This window comes from Rhincodon typus, chromosome 2 (genome assembly GCF_021869965.1).
Source record: "Rhincodon typus isolate 14 chromosome 2, sRhiTyp1.1, whole genome shotgun sequence".
Taxonomy (NCBI): Eukaryota; Metazoa; Chordata; class Chondrichthyes; order Orectolobiformes; family Rhincodontidae; genus Rhincodon; species Rhincodon typus.
Genome location: NC_063333.1, coordinates 61,508,914 through 61,531,169, shown reverse-complemented (window position 1 = coordinate 61,531,169; position 22,256 = coordinate 61,508,914). Strand labels below are relative to the sequence as shown.

At 39.1% G+C, this 22,256-nt stretch overlaps 1 protein-coding gene across 1 annotated transcript in view; it reads left to right on the top strand.

Annotated features, from left to right (window-relative positions):
• Positions 1 to 22,256, top strand: part of LOC109927512 (tensin-3) — a 381,339-nt gene that overhangs the window by 204,396 nt on the left and 154,687 nt on the right. The window contains exon 5 of the mRNA XM_048608151.1: positions 18,195 to 18,236. Within this exon, the coding sequence (XP_048464108.1) occupies positions 18,195 to 18,236 (42 nt within the window). The remainder of the gene's footprint in view (positions 1 to 18,194; positions 18,237 to 22,256) is intronic.

The window sequence follows — 22,256 nt, the reverse complement described above, 5'->3', positions numbered from 1 at the left end:
TTATAACCTCAGGGCAGACTTCGAAACTATCTGTTTGCATGGAGTGGTGCCTTCCTTTCCATAGTTTGCTCGTTGCATATTATTATGGACTCTTTGAAGTGAGCCTATGAATAAATTCCGATGTATGTTGTTATTATGGATTGTGCTCTTGAATAATATTGAGTAATTGTTGTAAGACCTTATCTAGTTAAAGGAATGTAAAAATGATAATATGTTTAAAATGTATACCTTTTCTTCCAATACAATGTAATCTGTAATAGACATTTAGAATTTTATTTTATTTTATAGAACTTCCTTTTATATGATCTTTGTATGGGTTCTAAAGTATGCCCATGGTAGATTCTAGTTAAGTTAGCATCATATTTGTAAGGGAAGAGCAAAGTTGGGGGCTTGTATTGGCATGAATTCCCATTAATTTGCCATTGGAACTGTAAAGGACAATGGGGATGTTGGCAGGGAGAGAGGGAATCTGCTGGTAGTGTGGGGAATATGTTGATATGGAGCATATTGGAGACTGTGAGAGTTGGACAGAAGTGCGTAGGTGACATGGAGGCTACGGGGAGTCATGGACATGGATCGGTGTAATAACTAGGCATGGGGGCATGAGGGGCCCTTGTTTTGGGGCATACTTTAGAGGAGTGGATGAGAGGCATATAGTGGCATGGACAGAGCATGTTGCGTGTGAGAGGGCTGGAATGATATTTCATGTTTTGTTCATTTTTTAAAATTAAACTTTAACACGGTGCTGGTGCACCAAGGCAGGACTTCCATGTGGCCAGTCTCCACACACATTCCAGGGCCACCTAGCCTCCCTCCTAGGGAGCCTTGCTATCTCAGAGAGAAATTCCAACCTTGCAAGTCATTTCCACCCCAGGCAGGATTTGTGAAGCTCGGAGGTGACCTGACTCTGCTCATCCAACCTGGGAGCAAATGCCCATCTTAATCCCAGCTTGAAATAGGTGAGGAACAGAAGCAGCAAGATTACCTAATTTGCTGGAATCTACTATGGGCCTCACAGTGTCACATTGCAAAAGAACGTGACCAAAGGATTAGCTTGAAAATACTGAAAAGTATTCAGAACAAAAGACTGAGGTCTCCACAGACAGTAGAGGATAGATTAAAGAGAATAGATGTAGTTGAGGAGAATTTTCCTGAGGATGGTGGTATACTTACAGATGGTCCCTATAGAAGTAAATAACTTGCGATTACAGTGTCTGTGTAGGAAATAAACCAGAGTCACTTCACATCAGCTTTGATGAAGAGTCATCGAGACTTGAAATGTTAGTTTCCTTTCTCTTTGTGGATGCTGCCTGATTCACTCTGATCTCCAGCATTCCTTTTTGTTTTCATTCAGATTCATAAGTCATATTACTGTTAATAGCTCTTGTTCTGTGCAATTGTTTTATGTAAAAGAGAAGTTTGTTTTATTTAAAATTTTAGTGAAATCTTGTGACACAGTTTGGTTTAAATAAGGTATTCAGACATCTTTTTAAACGTGAACAATTACGAACTGGATTGTCATAGAGTCATATAGCACGGAGTGTGGTCATTTTAATTGACCTATTTGGACATATTATGACACACTTTGTAGGGGCAGCTGGGACTTGAACCTCGACCTTCTGGCCCAGAGGTAGGGACACAACTGCTGCACCACAATAGCTTTCCTAACCAAACAGGATTGTAACTGTCTAACAAATAAGCAATGATGGAAACTCTGGATGCACCCTATTAATTTCGTGTTGGCTTTACTTCAGTCTGGTCTGAATGTACACAAGGCTCGGGGTAGATTTTACCGGCTATAATGTGATATTTCTCAGCACAGATCACCACTGCTTAGTCTTGCAGGGTTATTTAGAGCACATCTCCTCCCAAAAGTACAACTTTTAAAAATTTTGCTTTGTCGGTGCACTCCAGTTTGAAGACTGCTGGTTAGGCCATTCCACATGAGGGATCACAGCCAGCCCATAGTTCAAAATTATCATCCTGGGATCTTCTACTGAGAACAAGACCCAAACTGAAAATTGAAATCAACACCCAGCCTATTCCATGCAGGAGTGCCAGGAACCGATTTAAGGGCTTATTTGAATATTGAGCTGGGTTGGTCTTTGGCAGCTAGTGAGCAAAATTTCCAAGTTAAAAATATTGCATCTGTCTACTCTGTGTTTTTCTATGAAACATTTGCCCTCAAAATCAATTGGAGGGGGAGAAAAGTGATGTTAATTTTTGCATTTTACACATATCCCGTTGATAGAACTAGGTTAAAAGCCAAGCTGATAGCAAACCAGCTTACTTGTAATGGTATGTTGCCATGTGTATGATTGCAATATCAGTTCTTAGCTCAAACACTTGAGGGTGCTCCTGCAACTGCTTGGTATTATTAATAGTAGTTTGCACGCTTCGTAACCTCAAATAACCAATTGGGACATTTGTTTGAGACAGCTTGTACCATCCCAAGCTCCTTGAGTCTAGATTCACTGCTCTCTGTTGAGGTGCAATAATTGATGTCTTCAGCCTATAACTCCTGCTGTAATGCTGCAGTTTTTATATGGTTGTAACCCCGCCTAAGCGAAAAGATAAGCACTGAAACATTCAAATAAAATGCCAAGTGTTCATAGGTGTTTTGTTGATAAGGTGACTGGAGTTGCTTATAATTTTAAGGAGGCCAAGTATCTGAACTTTGTGTGGAGCAATTCTAAGCTAATCTCACTCACTGCCTTGGTATCTCCTCATGGCCCTGAATATTCTCCTGCTTCATATGTTTATCTACTTTCCCTTGAAAGATATGGTAGATTCTGCCTCATCCTTGACATGTTCTGACACTCGTACAGATGAATGTCACTGATACAAAGGCAGCCAGTTAAAAAAAAACTGCATTAATGATTAAAAATAACAGACTTTTGGTTTGAACTGAGAGTCTTTGTGGGACCACTTCTGCTTTGTGAGCATTTAAATTCCAAATTTGAATAAGAGAGGAAGATTGAGAGGAACCATGACGATGATAATAATGAGAATCCTAAAGGGCAAGAATATTAGAGTGACCCAGAACTGATACAGCACACAGGAAGCCATTCAGCCCAGCATGTTATGCTAGCTCTCCAGAGGAACAATCTATCTTGTGCCACTCTCCCGATCTTTCCTGTAGCTTTACATATTCTTTCTTTTCAGATAATAAGACAATTCCATTTTGAAAACCTTGGTTGAACCTGCCTCCATTTCACTGCCAGGAGATGCCTCCCAAATCCCAAGCACTCGCTGTGTGAAAATGTAATTCCTCACTTCACCATTATTTCTTTAACAATTAACTTTACTCTGTGACCTCTTGTTCTTAACTTTTCCACCAATGGGAACAGTCTTTTCTCAGTCTAGACCATCATCATTTTTAAATATCTTTCTCAAATTTTCTTTCTCTTTCCTCAGCAAAAAACAGTCCAAACTACTTTATGTAATGAGGGAATGGTGGCAAAGTGGTAATGTCACTGGGCTAGTTATCCAGATTTCCAGCATAATGCTATGGTGACAAGGGTTCAAATCCCACCAGAGACATAGTGAAATTTGCATTCAATTTAAAAATTTGGAATTAAAAATCTAGCCTAGTGGTGACCCTGTTAACCACTACTGATTGTCGCAAAGACCCATCTCATTCATTAATGTCTTTTAAGGTAGGAAATCTGCTCTTCTTACCTGGTCTAGCTTGCGACTTTTTGTGACTCCAGACCCATCTCAATGTAGCTGATGCTTAACTGCCCCTCCTTATGGAACTAGCAAGCCAATAAGCGATTGCCCATCCAATGGCACCACATTTAGAAACAAACTCAAAGATTCTCATCCCCGCTGCTATTCTTGTGAATCTTTTTGGCACTTTCATGTTTTTGTGATGGAGCAAGAGAGAGAAGCAAGAAGGGAAAGAAAGTTTGAGAAAATTATCTTGCTTTGTGTGCTGGAGCGAGATCAATCTTCTTTAAAAGGGAAATGATTATATCTTTGGTGTACATCTCAATACCTTATAATTTATCACAATTCTTTTCTTGATAGCCATATAGTAGTCAGCAGAATCAGTTGTTGCATTTTACCCTAAGCAGACCTCATTAAATGAAGTCATGATGGAAGTTCCAAATTTGTAAAATAATAAACTTAGGAGTCAATTAAGCAAAGGTGAGATCTAGCAGGTACTAGGCAATACCAACTGTCATTCAAATGACAGACTTCGGGGCAGCTCTGTTTTACACGGTAGTAATGAGGACCAGGCCCAAAAAATACTTTTTGTAATGTCTGGGTTTTATCATAACATTCATTTCATTTTGTGGCTGCTTTATTGTGTTGTCAGTGCATAACGATGTGGTAACTTTGAATGATTTCCACGATTCACTTTGTTTCTGGCTGGATTTTGGTTGTGCTGACTCATATGTTGAATACTCTGTAAATCGAAATACTGATATATTTCAGGTGAATCATCCAATCAAATCAAACCTTAAGGGCAAAGACACAATCGTAACTGATGATTAAAATGACTTCTCCAGCTAATATTAGGATGTCTGTGAAAGGACGGATTGCGATTAGTTATGATTTCCTGCCCACATCAGTGATTCCCATGAAATTGATTTCTTTTACCCTATCATCATTGCCCTTTACCTTGGAATGGTGCATGACCTTGGCTGTCAAAAGTCCAGATGGCAAACTATAACACTGCTGAGAAAAACATGTTCTTAGCTTTTGGGCATTGGATAAAATTACAGAACATGATATTTCATGACACAAAACTGATTTAGAATTCTTCAGCTAACAAGCATTCCAAATACTAGGATGTAATTAGTCATACAATTTCAGATCACCTTCACAACAGTTTTCTTTTGAAAAATGGCTGAACTGAAGGTTGAACTCTTGCTTAGTAGTGAGGAGTAATGACATATTCAGAACAATATAATGGATTCACTAAATTTGCACTATCGGTCAACATGACACAGAAGTATTTCTATTACCATATACCATGACTAACACTTGTATATAAAAATGTAACGGATATCATCTTTTAATTCAGGGCTGACTTGTCATAATAGTGTGCTACATAAAGTATGCAGGTACTTTTAGACCTCGTGGGGGTGAAATTCAATCATTGTAAAATTGGACATAGAAATCGCAGTGTGCGTGTTGATTGCAATGCTGAAAGAATGCACTGTTCATGTTGCCTGCTGTTGGAAAATAGTTTGCTGTCCAACCAGCAGAAGCCATACTGCTTACTTTAACCTTGCTTTGACGACCAGGCACTATCATGAGTGGCACCATCAGAAGTTAACCTGCACCTTTTCTGGTGCTATGGGCCTAGTGCTAGGCAGTGGGACTAGTGTGGATTTAGTGTCACTTTGGTAGTACAGACTTTATGGGCTGAAGGGCCTTTTCTGTACTATATGATTCTAGGTGAATTGAGGCTGCCTTATGTGTTGGCAGAAATGCAGAAGTGAATCTGACCTGTGAAAAATTGAACAAGCTAGGAGTGTGCGAACTCCAAAATATCTAGGTGCTCTAGAGGAGGCCGTGTTACGGAGATGGGAGGGAATGAAAGGTCCTGTATTTGCAGGGGTCAGAAATCCCTTAAGACAGGCAGTCAGAAGCCAGTGGAGGTAATAAAATGTCAATGACAGGAGTTGAGCCCTGAGCCTTTGGATATAAAGTGACAAGAAGTTTCACAACTTCACATCTTTAAATGTGTCTCCTACCAGTTGAAATATTAGCCTCTGGCAGTCTTCAATTCACCACAGTCCTCATCCTTCAACTACCAGCCCTCCCTATCATTCATATCAGACATTATGTGCTTCACCGCACCCTCACACTATTGCAGTCAGTGGTGCAAGCCTCATAGCCATGACTCTACAGCTTTCAAATGAGATGCCACGTCAGCCAGATGGATTGCCCAGCACTTTGTCATGTATAGTCCTTTCTCACAGGAGAAGGTGGTGCACATCCAGAGGCAGTAAGAGCTAGCAGGCAGAGATTGAACACACTTGCAGATCCTGATTGCTGTGAAGTCTATCATGCTTGTCATCATTTAGACACCTATTGCTGAGGCACTGGTTAAGGAAAGGGCTGAAACCAGTGATGACGATGATAGTATTATCATACCTTTATCCTTCTGTTTGAATCCCAGTTTCCCAACACACCACAATCCCTTCCGACGACCAAGCTGCTGCTGATATACACAGGCACATCTGATGTCCCCCTCCTTGCACTTCAGCCTTGACCTTATTATTTTCTCCTTTGAGATACAAAAGAGATATTGCTTGCCCAAGCAATGGAGGTGCAGTGAGGGAACAGTGATTGTGAGGATGGCTGACAACTTGAATTCACACTCCCAGCCACAGCATACATAAAGAGATTGTGCAGTTTAGAGGCTGGCCTAGAAAAAAAATCTGCACACAGCAGGATATTGGGCTTGAGTGACTTGCAGCCAGGATTGTGGGCAAGGACAGGGCAGTGCCTGCTTGCGGGAGGGTAAAGTTGCATCTGAGTTTTGTTGCATTGCGTTCAGGTGAGCTGTTCATCGGGTGGATTACAGAAAGACATTAATGGGTATGTACCACATAATTCTTTGTGCATTGCGAAACCTGCCACCGAGCCTGTTATCAAGGACAATGGAGGAGTTCAGTACTAACTCAACACAAGACCTTATATGCACTTTTGTGAACCCAACAGGAAGAATTCTGGCTGATATCTCTGTTTCCGTAACAACACAAGCTGCTTTCAACTGAAGTCAAGAGTGTTAGAGTGAAACATCAGACTGCTGCCAATATGGCGATGGACTGAAGTGTGCAAATGCTGTTTTAGGGTGTTGCAGTGTCCAGCCATTTGTACTTCAACATGTTGTTTGGGAAGTGGAGGCACCACCCTGGTAAAGTGGCAGTGGCTTTGTGGAGTATGAAGCTGCTGTTCTTTGTTAGCAAGTGCTCACTCCTGACAAAGGGATGGTAAGGTGTGGGACTGTATCGAAGGTGGAGTTGGTGTTACAGTTACAGAAAGATAAACAGAAGCAAAAGTAGATCATGTAATTGCTTGAGCCACGTTCTTCATTTTTAAAATAATTAAGGCTGACCTTTCAGATGTATATCTTCCTGCACTATCCGTTGATTCCCTCAATGTTCAAAAATCTAATAATCCCTGTCTTGAATCTACTTGTTGACTGAGCACCCACAGCTCTTGGTGCTGGGGAGTTCCAAAGATACACAATTCTTTGAGTAAAGAATGCTTGCCTCATCTCAATCCTTTAAAGCTGACACTTTAATTTGGGACTGAGTTCTAGGCTCCTCAGTTCGTGGAAGTATCTTCTGAGAATCCACCCTATCAAATTTGCTAATACTTTTATATCTATATATGTGTACTAACCAGATCTCTTATCTGCTAAAATCTGGGTTGTAAGTATAGTTTACTCAAATGCTCCTCACAGGACAATCCCCTGATCCCCTCATGACTGCAATCTGTTGAATGAAGATTTGCTGCATTCTCTCTGAGGGAAGTGTACATGTTAGAAAGGAAGCCAATACTGTACACAACAGTTCAGGTCAAAGTACCTTCTGATTTGAGTATCTGATTCATTTAAATGTGTGGGCTCTTTAACTTTGTCGATGAGTTTTTGCACATAAGATAAATTAAGCCAATGCGCACAGGCCTATGCAGAAAATGTCCAAGTATGGTTTTGTGGGAATATTTCTCTGGGTCTGGTCTCACCAAGGACCTTTACAATTGCAATAAGAATTTTTTTGTGCCTGTTCTCCAATTCCTTGTAGGTAAAGACAAGCATGACGTTTATTTTCGTAACTACCTATATCTGTATGTTAATGTTCTGTGATTCATGTATCGGGACTCTCAAATACTCCCAAACACCAACATTTCCCATTCTCTGACCATTTAAACAGTATTTTTCATTCAGATTTTTTAACCCAAAATTGATAGCTTTCACAATTGTCTGCATTATTTTCCATCTTCCACATTCTTGCCACTCATTAATCTGTCTAAATGCTGTCTAAAACCTGCCAAAATTGTCTAGTTTGTCCAGTCCAGATACAGAATGGGTATTTCCTATTGCCAGCACAAATATAAAGATTCTTTTGACAATTGAGTGAATGGTGGGGCAGTGATGCAGTTTATTGGTGTCTTAAGGCATAACGAATAGACACAGAACTGTTGTGATGCGGCAGTTAATTTTTTTTATAGTTTACCATACATTAACCTTTGAAAGGAGAGAAGCGTTGAGGGAAGCAATAGTGGAACATTGGCCTATGTGATTTTTTTTCAACTATGGGTTTTATAGCTGATCCATTTACTTTGGTGAGTGCAGAAAGGGAGACCTTGTGCTCCAGAAGCAAGGAAAGAAAAACATCCTGAGTTATGAAAAAGTAATATTTTGTGATGACTTAGTTGCTCACATATTATTTGTTACCACCGTTGTGCTTGGCATAGGTCATGTGAGTTCTGAAATATTTGATTACAAAGAAGAAGAGTCAAATGATCACACTCAGCTGATTTGTGAAGTCTGGAAGAGATACTCACTGGCATTTTTGGGTTGAGTTCAATTTTTTATACTCAGTTCCTGAAACTGCTATTATGACCCTGAGTTCATGCTGCCGTAAATGCACATTGCTAACTGCACAAGTTTTCTCTTAGTGAAACCCATGATTTTTAAAAGCATATAAGTAAGTACATCATAAATATGAGCAGAAGTATGTCATATGGTCCAGGAATATTGTAACTTATTCTTTATCTCAATTCCATTTTCTCCCTGATCCCTGTTTCTCTGTTTCCTTAGGACCCAAACATCTACCAGTCTCAGCCTTGAAAATATTCATTGACTGATTATCCCAGATCTCTCAGGTAGATTCCACATTCCCAAGATTCTCAAGACATACCATTGCACTGGCACACAAGGAAGAATCTTTCTTTGCATTGATGATTCTGGTCTTTCACATTGAATTACCCAATATGTGGTTAACAATCAAACGCCATTGTATGAATTATTAATTACTTCTCGAAGTTTTGATAATTTACCTGCATCAATTACTGATATAGCAATAGTAGAAACTAAATGAGCAGGAAGTTGTGGGGTGGTTTATGAAGAAGTGGCAAACCCAGGATATGTGTTTACTATGGGTGCACTGAATAATACTTTTTCTAGTATTTCATGAACTAATAGCCTGGAATTTGTGATAATATTGAGTGAAACTGTCAGCACTCACCATTATTACTGTGTAAGTCAATGTGTGGGACTAGATTTTGTTCTCCTGTTGTCAAGAAACTGCACGTCAGGCAGGGGAGACTTTTCCTGGACCTCATTCCCATTGTCTGCTGTTTTCACGAGTGCCCCATATGGGTGAGCTTGTGTAAGGCTATGCCAGTGGCTCCAATGCAGGGGTGGAATGAGCATGGAGTTGAGTTGGCTTCAGAAGACTTCTAAACACAAATGGATCATGCCAGTTCAGCAGAATGGACATCCATAGGGGAAACCTATCCTGGAGTCAGGAATCTTTTAACAGATAAGTTTAAAAGTTGTTACCTTCACATCATCATAATTAGATGCTATATGATAACATAGAAATGTTTTCAATGCAATTATTGATGATAGACGTTCATTCTTAGAAGTTAAGTCACCTTTAAGTTGAGCATGATTATGTGAGTGTTCAGGTGCATTGCAACATTTAACCAGTGGAGAAAGAGCTTTTCTTTACTGAATTGCATTTAGATTCAGATTTTATTGTGTCATTTGGAGCCCTTCCTTTGATCTTTACATTATGTATGCAGCCATCATATCAGCTTTTGATACAATGAGGCAGAGCATCATCCATTCAATGTTTCATCTATTCACCTCTGTAAGTTTTGTTGACACATTTGTGCACTGAAATCTCATTGTGAATGCTTGGCTGAGCTCCGAATCTGTGCAATGGTTCAGCGCAGCAGAGATGGTTCACGTATCTGTCAAGTGGACTATGAATCTTATTTTTATTGATTTGTTTTATGAGTTCCTAACCAAGTTGTATTATAAAGTGGATCTTTTTTATTTTGATAGCATAACACAATTTTTTCAGCTAGGCTGAATGGCTGTGCTTGTTTGACAATTTAGTGAACTGAAAAACTTTGAGTATTTTTTTTTCAAGTGGAGTTTGAATTAACGCTTGTTTATTTTGAAAGTTTTAAGAATATATAAAAGACTTCCCAGAGTTATTATGGCATTTATAGTTTTCATCAGTGGTGGGTACATGGAGGGTGAAGAGAATAGGATTGAGAAGAATATCAGCCATGATTGAATGGTGGAGCAGACTTGATGGGCTGAATGGCCTAATTCTGTTCTAATATATTATGGTCTTATGGTCTAAAATTGCCCCTCTTGTAATGCCTGCTTCAGAGACAAACATTTTTCATGTGCACTGTTTAACATAGACGTCCAGAGAGTGTTGTCAATGATGCCATGCTTCTCCACAGAGCATGTAGTTTCAGCCATGGCAGATGAAATTAATGGAGATCAGTGATTTGACAAATTTAATCTATTTTCACACTATTCATGCAAGAAAAAAGCAATGAAAACATGTAACAGACAACACAGTGTGGAGCTGGAGAAACACAGCAGGCCAAGCAGCATCAGAGGAGCAGGAAAGTTGACGTTTCAGTTTGGGACCCTTCTTCAGAAAATGTTCCTCTGATGTTGCCTGGCCTGCTGTGTTCCTCCAGCTCCATACTGTGCTGTCTCTGACTCCCGCATTTGCAGTTCTTGCTATCTCTCTATGAAAACATGTAAGCCTTTCTGAATCGTTACTGGCAGTCTAGAAGGGAATTATGACTTGGTGGTAATGTCACTAGAGTAGTTATCCAGAGGCCCTGACCATTACCCTGGAATGAGTGGGCAAATGTGACATCATTTGCTAGGGATCTGAGAAAAACAAATTTAAATCAATAAATTTTAAAAGTTGGTTAATGATCACAAGTTGCAAAAACATTTTAAATAAAGTGTACAAGCTCCTTCTTTAAAAAATAGAGACTTGCATAGAAAGGACATGTTATTATTATGAGCTTATTAAATAGCATATTGTTTTGGCTCATGATGGAATATTGTGGCCAGTTTTTGACATCGTACTTTGAGAGCGATGCCAAAACTATGGCAGGAGTGCACTAAATATTTTTCTAGAACGATGCCTAATTAAGCATCAGGGATTTCAGTTCGATGGACAGATGAGGGAAGCTGGTTTCCCTTAGAGCAGAGAATGTTAAGGGGAGATTTTTTAGCGTAAAATGCTGCTATGTTTTTGAGAGTATCCTTCAGAAGAATCAGTTTTCCAGTGGCAAAAGAACCAGAAGTGACATCAGGAAACATTTTTAAGACAAAGAGTTGTTGTGATCTGAATTGCATTTCTTGAACATGAGATAGAAGCAAATTCAACAGTAGTTTGGGAGATAGGCATGGAAGACTAAATAGCTTCCTTCTTTTTCTGTATACTCTGTATAATTTTATTAATAAGTCCTTATGATAGATTCATGCCTCTAGATGAGTAAAAGAGGTTAGGTGTCTATGGGCAATAAGTAGTGCACAAATATCGGAAAAACAAGTGGAATGTTAGCCTGTATCTCAATGAAGTTGGGATCTGCAAGTGAAGTATTGATGGCTCATTTTATAGACTGGGCTAGAATCCTCTGGAAAGATGTATTGGATTTGGTAGATCTCCTGTACATGAGTTTAGTACATTTTATGATGCGAGTGTGCTTAACATGAGAGTGAATTGATTGTGTAGATGGAGAGAAACAAGAGCAAGGGCTAGAATGAACTTTGGGCTAGCTCATTGAAAGGGTGAAATCGAGAAATACTTCTTTAAAGTTAGGATTGTAACAAGCTGAACACACTTCCTAAAAAGGAATTTAACATTTTTATGATGACAATCACAAGAATTTTGTTAGATATTTATTGAGGTGGTGCAATTTGTTTGTCGTTAAATGTTGTTGAAGTATAGACCTTTGATATTCTGAGCACCATATTTTGTGTTTTCTTTGCAGCATCAATAAATTTACAGTTCAAATTTGTGATAGTATTAACCTGACATGCTGTGAGCCCTTCTCATGTAACAATGGAGAGTACAGTATCACTGGGGTTTCTTCACAGCTCATTTATAGCAACATTGTTTGAGATAGTTGCTTACAATTAGTCACATAAAATAACTTGTAAAATGTGATCATCTTGTTACAGAGATAGTAGGAACTGCCGATGCTGGAGAATCTGAGATAACAAGGTGCAGAGCTGGATGAACACAGCAGGCCAAGCAGCATCAGAGGAGCAGGAAGGCTGATGTTTCAGGGTCTCCTTCATCTAGCTCTCCACCTTGTTATCTTAAATGTGATCATCTGACCTGTTGATGTTCAGCACTGAAATTGCAGTGATTATGTTTTTTGTAAGTAAGAAAAATAGTTTTCCACTGCAAAAAGTAAATTAATTCCATATAGTTTAAGACGACACTTTGATTTAAAACAATGAGACAAGTCCTCCAATCTCCGGATCTGGTGAATGTTTGGGAAGTTCAAAAAGGAGCATTTACAGCCTCGCCAGCTGAGTAAGAAATTAAAGAGTTAAGATAGGAGTGTTAGTTCACCACGATTGAGTATCTGTAAAGGATATTGCTGGGTAAAGGGTTGAATTATTGATATGATAGATTCATGCCTCCAGATGAGGAAAAGAGGTTAGGTGTCGATGGGCAATAAATAGTGCACAAATATCGGAAAAACAAGTGGAATGTTAGCCTTTATCTCAATGGAGTTGGGATCTGCAAGTGAAGTATTGATGGCTTATTTCATCGCCTGGGCTAGAATTCTTTGGAAAGATGTATTGGATTTGGTAGATCTCCTGCACTTGAGTTTAGTACATTTTATGATGAGAGTGTGCTTAACATGAGAGTGAATTGATTGTGTAGATGGAGAGAAACAAGAGCAAGGGCTAGAATGAACTTTGGGCTAGCTCATTGAAAGGGTGAAATCGATTTGTCTTTGTTTGTGGTATAATCTCTCTAAATTGTCATATTTATGTAAAAAAGCTGTTTTTCTCTGTAATAAAATTGTGTTCGTTTTGTAAAGGGAACATTGGTGTATTAGAACATAAGAACAAGGACCATGAGTAGGCATATCAGCCCTCAAGCCTGCTCCACCATTTAACTTAATCATGGCTTGTTTTCATCTCAGTCTCAACTCCACTTTCCTGCCCACTGTCCATAACCCTTTCACCCATTGCTCATTAAAAATCAGTCTGTCTCCTCTATAAATGTATTCAGTGTCCCAGTAACCACCACACTTTTGGGTTGTGAATTCCACAGATTCATAACTGTTTGATTGAAGCAATTCCTCTCTGTCTCTGTTTGTCTTTTAGAATGCTAACGGATGAACTGCTGTTAAGTTTTCAGTTCTACAATCGTTACTTCCTTTTGAAAATTCGACCGTAAATTGCGAATACTCTGAAATGTTTTTTAACCTCATTGTTCGATCTCATTTCTTACTTTAAAAAAAAGTTTTGAGAGCCAATCAAATGGGATTAGGCCCTTAATGGTATTAATTGCCGAATTTAAGGGCTTCAACTGATGGTGGGGCAGGAAGCTGATCCACAAATCTTCCCACCCAAGACTTTGTCAGAGCGAACATGGTAATGTGGTTGAGTCCCTTCCTTCTTGATTCAAAACTCTTCAAAACTTGACTAAATGTTTTGGGGGGAAAGGCATTAAATTCCAGCCAAAGATTCTTTGTTACAGGAAATTTGGCTTGAACATGAGGAAAAGTCAACCAACGTGCCTTTCAAATGGTCCTTTGGGATCATTATTGTCCAGGGAGCAGCCAACAGATTTAACGCTTCACTTAATAGATGGAAACAACCATTCTACCGTGAGGAAACAGATGTTCTCAAATTTCTCCACTGTCCTTTTGCCGTTGGAATCTGCACGTAAACCCAGAAGCACATTTTGGGATTGATGTTGTATCGATTCACTGATTGTGTGCGCGGATAGCCATTTGATTGAAATGTAAGATGACACCCCATTGTTTATGCAAATGTACCCCGGCTTCCAGGAAAGGTGGCACAATATTATACACTTGTATGATGGCGCAATGTTCTAACAGTAAGTTGGGGTTTAAAAAGAGTCATAAGAACTTTGGTATTTCACAATTGCATAAAAAGGAACCGTAAGGGTCATGTCACAGGCAACAAGGGCCCTGGCAAAGCAAATGATAAGACTGTGTGTTGTTGGAAGAAGCCTTTCTGGAGAGGAAATTAACTGGAATTTACAAGGACCCCTTTGAACTGATTTAAGGTATGTTTTGTGGAGAAAAAAATCTGTTAAGCTAAACAGCTGCTTTCTGAGAGTTGAAAATGTGTGCAGCACTATCAGTTCAAGGTTTGAAACTTCACCTTGGGCAAAATATTCCAATTCGTCACAGAGTACTTGGCTATGGTTTTCTAAAACATATTGAAGCAGCAAGAGATGGAGAGAGAAGAATGGAGAATAGCAGTTGGTTGCTGTATGTAGAATTTTCATTAACATAACATGTTCATGGTTGAAAGTTTTATATTTGTGTGTCCTAACTTCAGAGATTGGAATGTTTTTATAGTAACTGATTAAATTCATTCACAGTCTAGATTCTTTTCTGTTTTTAAAAAAAGACCCGTTGCCCTTGGATTCTACTGACGTGCGAGTCAAGATCAGAAATATGAAGGGTGGTCACCATCCAGAGACCTGTATAACCAGAGTCATTACTGTTCAAGGGTGGTGTAAAATGAATGTAGTTTGGACCACTTTTATGGACCTGGGTCCTGTGTTCAAGAAGTGGCTGAAAGAAATCAGGTTGGAACAGGGCAGAAGCGAGGTTTGGGTCCATTTGGAATTCTTCAGAGTTCTAATAAGACAATCAGTACTTTATTTAAAAGAAAGTGTTAAGCATCTTTGTAGAGTGAGGAGGAGCTTTGTTTGGAAGAAACAAATTCTTGAGCCTAAGGCTTTATGATGGACTTGCCCTTGAGTATTCTGAAGGTAAATAGTTATTCACTTCAGTTTCAAGTACCAAACTCTCCCTGTTGTGATGAACTGTTCAAAGCAAATGACTGGAACAAAGTAAGGGAGAAACACTTTAGTTTGATGATAAAATATTGTGGCTTATGATTTGCTGAAATGCCCCAGGCAGCCACGGTCACAACAGATGGAAACTGGCATGGGATGAAATTTTGATTTCATTTTTATCCTATGGAATGTTTTCTCTTCCCCATCACCACTTGAGCGTAAGGGCAAAGATGTTTTCAACCCTTACAACTCTTGCTGTCTGGTGGAAGGTGGACTAGGGGCAAGTATAAACCAGTAAAACTGGCGAAAGAGACAATAAATTGCTGGAGAATCTGTTGGAGCATGTCTGGTAGTATCTGTTGGGGAAAAAGAAGAGTCAGAAAGTCAGAACTGGACTAAGAGAGTTTTCTCACCACTGATGCTGCAGGACCTGTTTAGATTCTCTAGCAATTTCAGTTTGTGTTTTAGATCTCCAGCATTTTCAGTTCTTTGTTCTATTTTGGCGAAAGAGGTATGTTTGACAGATTAATCTTGTATACTTCAAAATGGAGCTCCTGGAGGATCTGTGCATTTGTTTCCAAGTATTAGTTTTTTTTTAAACTCCTCATTCTCTCTAGGAGGGAGGAGAAGATGGGAGAAAGGAGAGGGAGTAGGGATGGTTGAGGAAAGAGAAGTGAGGGTGAGATTAAAGGACGCGGAGAGGAGTTTATTATGGGAGTGGATGACCAAAATACTGTTAAAGTTGGTTCCCCAGCTGGAATGCTGCTCAGTGTTTGGTTGGGAAAGTTAATGGCCTACATGCTTCTCTCTCTCTCTATGTGGGTGGGGTGCTCCTGGTGGTGCTGGTTACTGATGGGAATGGGTGAAAGAACACAAGATTTTAATGCAGCTCATTGTCAGGTGGTAGGTGTCTTAATAATGTGGAGGTGCCGGTCTTGGAATGGGGTGGGCGAAGTCAGAAGTCACACAACACCAGGTTATAGTCCAACAAGATGTTTGCTTATTTACAGGTGCATTCTATTTTGTTCAAAAAACACACAATTTGTAGTAACAGTCAGTCAGTGTGGCATCTTATAAGTTCCAGCCTTTGGAATAAAACCATCCTGATTCCAGGATAAAACTCTGAGGCAGATTCTGGACAAAGCCTCACACTTACCATTCAGTGTCTGACCCGAGATATCACCTTTTGTATATTCCTATCGCTCTGCCTGATTGTCACGACAGCACAGCGCTGACGTTGACTTTATAAACACTTTACACACCGTCTAACACTGTTGCTCACCCGCCGAAAGTTATCATCTGACACCCCACTCACACCAGTTGTATGATCTTTTGATCTCTCTGCCGAAAAACTGTGTGTCCGTGTGCCCTGCTCTCTCACTGCACCTGACGAAGGGGCTGCTCTCTGAAAGCTTGTGTGAATCCAAATAAACCTGTTGGACTATAATCTGGTGTTGTGTGACAGATGTCTTAATGTCATCTGCCAGCCTGTTCTGGCTCAGTAGGACAGCAGATATAAAGGAATAGGGCCGCGTGTATAGTTGCAGCTTTGGATGAGAAACTTTATCCAGCAGTGGGGTTATTGGCAGAGTGTGACAAGCAAACATAGTTAAACTAGCGTGGGATGAGAGAACAGTGTGGGGATTGATACTGCCAGAGAATTGTTAAAGCAAATGTAACTGCACAGGTAAGTTTTGAGTAACCAGAAATGGGCCACAGCTGTAGTCAGTATTGCTAATATTTCCATTAAATTTCAATGATTTTACAAGCTCAGTGTTTTGGAGGTAACAAATTGCTAAAGCTCTAAATTATGCAGTGGAACTTGAATGTTTTCTTTGTATTTTAAGTTATGGCATTGAACCACTCAATAAAGCTTTTCAAAATATCACTGAGGGGGCTTATTTTTCTTATTCTACATTGTTTATATGACCACTTAACAGTTTTACAGTTCCCATGGTTTAAAATACTGTCAAAGGCATATTTTTTTCCTCTTTCCTATCTTTATTACTCAGTCAGAAGCCATGACCAGTAGGAACAGGATTTTAAGGTCCATGCCCCTGCAGAGATGTGCACTTCTTTCTGTTGTTTCTATGGAGAAACACAACAATTAAAGAGCTTTACTTTAACTTACCTGCTGCATTTGATCAGTTGATGATCTGAAGGTAAAAGCTGAATGTGCTTTTTCTGGAAGAGGACCAACTATTAACTTTAGATTCAAAAGAATTAGAATTAGTTACAAGTAACTCACATTTTTGTCTACATTATGCTTGTAGTAAATTTTAAAATAAAGACAGTTACAATCCTACAGACAAAGCATGTAAATTTAGCTAGGAAGTGATAGGATTGATTCAGACAAGATTACAGCACTGAGAGCTTACATGTTTAAATTGAAAATGATGACGATGCTTTAACCTCAAACGTCCCCTTGTATTCTCTTGCTTTTTTTTAAAGTGTAGAATTTTTGATTTGATTTTGATAATGGGAAGGTACAATGTGCAGCTTTCTGCATAATGTTTTGTGGTTGCCAACTGTTGACAATGTGACTGGACAGAGATGAAGAAGGAGATGGCATTGATGCTGGTCTCGAACTTTGCTTGTTTATCCACTGTTGGAGGAAGGAAAGAGTTTGACAGGGGAACTGCTCTGCAGATAGTTGAGAAACCAAGTTGAGACACGCTTTGGGTTAGTTTTCTCATGAGTTCAGTTAATCGGCAGTCCTGTCATAACAGTTGGGGGTAACCTTTGAGACCTTGTCAGGTCACGGATACAAGTGCACCAGTCCGATTGCTTTCTTCCATTTGTGTTTGCTTCTGAAACCTCAGGATGCATGTAGAGATGCGGTTGCACAGTTCCCAGAACTGTATTTGCTCTGATCGTGCAGGATTAAAACTACCTTTTGGTGAGAATTATTCATTATCTGTTACACATGACTGTGGTGTAAGTCTGTGAGAAGGTCCTAATGTGGGTGCTAATTCACACAAAAAATGTCAACTGTTTAACTTCTCTCCAGAGCATTTTTTTTTTGACAACGTACCAATGTAAAACGGTGAGTCACGTTTTGACAAATACGCAATTCGATGGTAAAATCATATTTTGTAAAATAAATAAGTTTCAACAGTAACCTCCTTTCTCTTTTGTTCACAGCCTGATAACTCGGATACGTTTGTAAACCATGTAACCAATCCGGTACGTAATGTTTTATTTCATGACTAGTTCAGAATTAATGCAATCAGCAAAAACAAAAGTTCTGTTTGTCTCTCCAGGACTAACAGCAGTTGTTAAATAAAGAATTTTCCCCTTGTGTCTATAAAGTAAAAAGAAACCTTGCAAAGTTCTGGCATTATCTTGTAAAATTGGCCTTCAGTTAAGTATTCCACCTCATTGCTTGAGAATGTTTGGTGGGAAATGATGGAAATTGAATTCACGTTTAATCGTATTTTAGATTGACCTCTTCATGGTCCTGTGTTTCTTCACTAGTGGTTGTTGCTGTATTACTAAATTGTCAGCTCCATAACATTTAAACAACTCGAAACACATCCTAATGCCCTGGGACCCAGCACAACACTATTTTCAGCAAATATTCCTTTGTGTTAATCAGGGCTTGTCTTGGGGGAAAAAAAGCTATTGTTTAGGAATTGTTTAGGAGTTGTGTTTCTTCTAAAAATGGCAGATTCTAAGATCAGTTGAGGCTAATTGCTGCAAGACATTACAGTAGATTGGCAGGTCTTTTTATATCTCTGCCTCTGACACAAACAAGTGCCAAGTTACCAAGCAGAAAAAACAGTAAATAACATTTTTTTAAAAATTAAGATTTGATTTCATTTTTCATCTGGAGGTTGCAGACCTAGAAGAGGAGTTTCCTTGGGATGGGAGTTCCTTAATATTTCAGAGATTCAAAACACAACCGTTTGATACAATGTTAACAAAATGCTCTCGAAGCGTTGCAATAATTCAGTTCCGCATGTGGTTTGGCATGCCCGTATTACCTGCCTCAGTAACTCCACTTTTAGAGGTTCCTTCCTGTTGTTCTCCATCACTATTTAAAGAAAATGGCGGATACTTCATCATAGTACTTTAAAAATTCTTTCTTTTTTGGAGGAGGGAGTCAAAAGGCCTGGGTGGCAGTGTAAATTTTAGCATTACAACCCAACTGGGATGAAGATGTTGCCTTATTGCCAGTACTAGGGTCCTGAAGTTGTCCCAGTTTCTTATTGGCAGATCTCCTCGTTCAAGGGTGCAATTAATCTGAGATTAAATGTGCATGACTGCTGAGGGTCCATGATAATATTATAGGAAGTGGAATAATCATTTTGTGCAGCTGAAATTGCTTTCTTGAGACTGATAACACAGCAAATGGTTGAGTTAAGGTGGAGGGAGTCCTCTTGTGGACAATATATCTGCTTACCTGATGTCGGTGTACTTGATCCCAGCACCAGTTACTTTAAGTAGGAAATTGTTCCCTTCTGTGATAGATATATTTTAGTGAGCAGGAGAATTTTGCATGGATGTATAATTGCTCACTGAAAGTTACTAATAAACCAAAGTCGGTTTATTAAAAATATTGCATTTTAATTATGCATTGCAGAACATCAACTAGAACATAGAACAATACAGCGCAGGAACAGGCCCTTCAGCCCACAATCTCTGTGCCGACCATGATGCCATTCTAAACTAATCCCATCTGCCTGCATGTGGTCCATATCTGTATTCACTGCCTGTTTGTGTCTGTCTAAATACCTCTTAAACTGTTTCACTTCATTGTAGTTTTGTTCTAACAAAATAGTACAGATTCAGAATTTAACAAATACGGTTCTCACCACTTACGTGCTCATGTCAGAAGTCTGCCTATATCAGCAAGCCTGAGACATCAGTTACAAAGCCGCTGCTTAAACCATGTTAGGCACACTGAATATTTCAGACTGTTCCAGCAGCTGTTGGCAGTCTGTAATTGCATGTTATTATGTTACTCCCTGCTTGCAAGCAGGAATTTTGTTTTGAGAATTCCTCAATTGATTTTGCTTCACAGATAAAAATGTCTCGAACTCTTACAAGAATAAAATTATTTTTAACTAACCTCCCAAGCTGTTGCTGCTGCTGCAAACCCTTCTTTTCAGCTTGTTGAGTCTGGGACCTTTCTGCTTTTGTTTTAAAATTATAATAATAATACTTAAATCCTTTTTTGAAATCTCCCTCTACTTGAAGAAGCATCTGTCTGCTGTTTTTTGTTGATTTTTCATCAGTAGCAGTTACATTTTATTTTGATGTAATTTTTGACATCCAGTGAAATAGCAGTGGACTCTATATTCCTGATGGTGTGTTAAAAAGCATGTTTTCTCCCAACTTCTTCGTACAAGCAATTCATCTTTTTAAAATTGGTGAATGTGCCTTTCAGTGCTGACTGACTGCTTGATGTGATCATTTGTCTTTGGTCACGTCCTCATCTATCTTCCATAAACATATCTTTGTCAGTTGAACAGACATCAAGAGTGGGAATCCCAGCTGATTACTTAGCCACTCCACCCTCTTCCCCACCTCAACCATCGTTGCCGAGGAGCAGTGAATTTTTATTTCCTTGGTTTGAAGTTCACAATCTGTTGTGGTTAGTATTCCAAAGCAGTTTTACAGGAAAACTAGAAAACAAAATGTGAATTAATCATCTAGAGGCATCTTTCAATCAGATGTGCTTTTTGCCCATCCCTCTGTTTTGGCAAAAACTAATTTAAAATATCATAACCATAGTCTGCAACCCTTTTAATTTACAAATACGGTAATGAAAGTTGAATGAAAATGTATCATCACTAGATATTATAATTACCCAAGAAAAGAGCAAAGTGAACTGACATCAAGTTTTGGAGTCTTTTAAGAGGTTTAACTTGGGACAAACCAATTGGCACTCTGTTCACCACCTTTAACATTCACTCACTGACACTGATGCACACGTGCAGCTGTGTGTATCATCTACAAGATGTACTGGTGCAGTTCACCAGGATCGCTCTGACGTCACCATCCAAACCAATGGCCTCTATCATCTTGAAGGATGAGGACAGTAGTTTCACTGGACTGCCAACCCTGCAAGTTCCACTCCAAGCCACACAACATTCTGACCTGGAATAATATTGCCATTCCTTCACTACCACTGGGATAAAATCCTGGAATTCCCTTCCTAACAGCATCATGGGTGTGCTTGCACCCCCATGGACTTGAGCAGTTCAAGAAGACAGCTCACTGCCACCTTCTCAAGGGCAATTAGGGATAGATAACAAATACTGGCCAGGAGAGCGAAGGTGTGAATGAGTAAATGGTGAAAAGAAAGGTAGGAGAGAAGTCAGCGAGAAGGAAGAAAGAATAAGGGGAGAAAAATGAACAAAATGAAATTTGAGTTTAATATTTCATTGGTTATTTGTGAATCTTTAAAACATTAAAAACTGTCAAAAGTTAAAACATTAATTTGAAAGAGAAAGAAATGAGGGAGCCTTAGTAGAAAGTTGGCATGAGACAGAAAACACATATTCCCACCAATAAAAGTTCCAGAAGGTAGATGGAAAAAAAAAGAGGAATTTCGGCCTTATTAAGCCAGACATGACTTCAGCCATAGAAAGTTTTTATTGATTTTAATGCTCAGACAGAGCCTGTCTAAGTAGAAACAATGACAAATTTTGCGTTTACCATTCAGCCCAAAATAAATGAAAATTGAGAAAATGAGTATTGTACGAATAGTTATTGAATTGAAATGATAGAGTGCAACCTCAAAAGGTAGACTGAGGATAAACTTGCACATTCCAGTTTATAGAATGGGATTTAATGAATGCTTAGAAAGGCATTGGCTAATTAATAAAAATGGTATGGACTATATAATTGTTCAAACAGCATGAATTTCAAGCTGTTTACAGTGTGTTGTAGTAAACAGAGTTTAGTAAATGATCAATAGGTCCGAAGTTCACCGCTATCTGGAAAAGGGTGGGGTGATGTCATCATAAGGGGAAATGAAAACTGAGCGTTGATCGGCATATCTTATCTATGGTGGAAGACCAGTTGAACTTCAAAGTCATGCTTTGCCTTATATGGGAGCATACAAAGATAGTGAAGAGAAGGTACTGATCCCTTTTACCTTTTGCAAAGTCCACCACTTTCACCTCTCTTGTAAAGTCATAGTCATCTAGAGCATAGAAAAAGGCCCTTTAGCCTGTTGTGCCCACACTGGTCAAA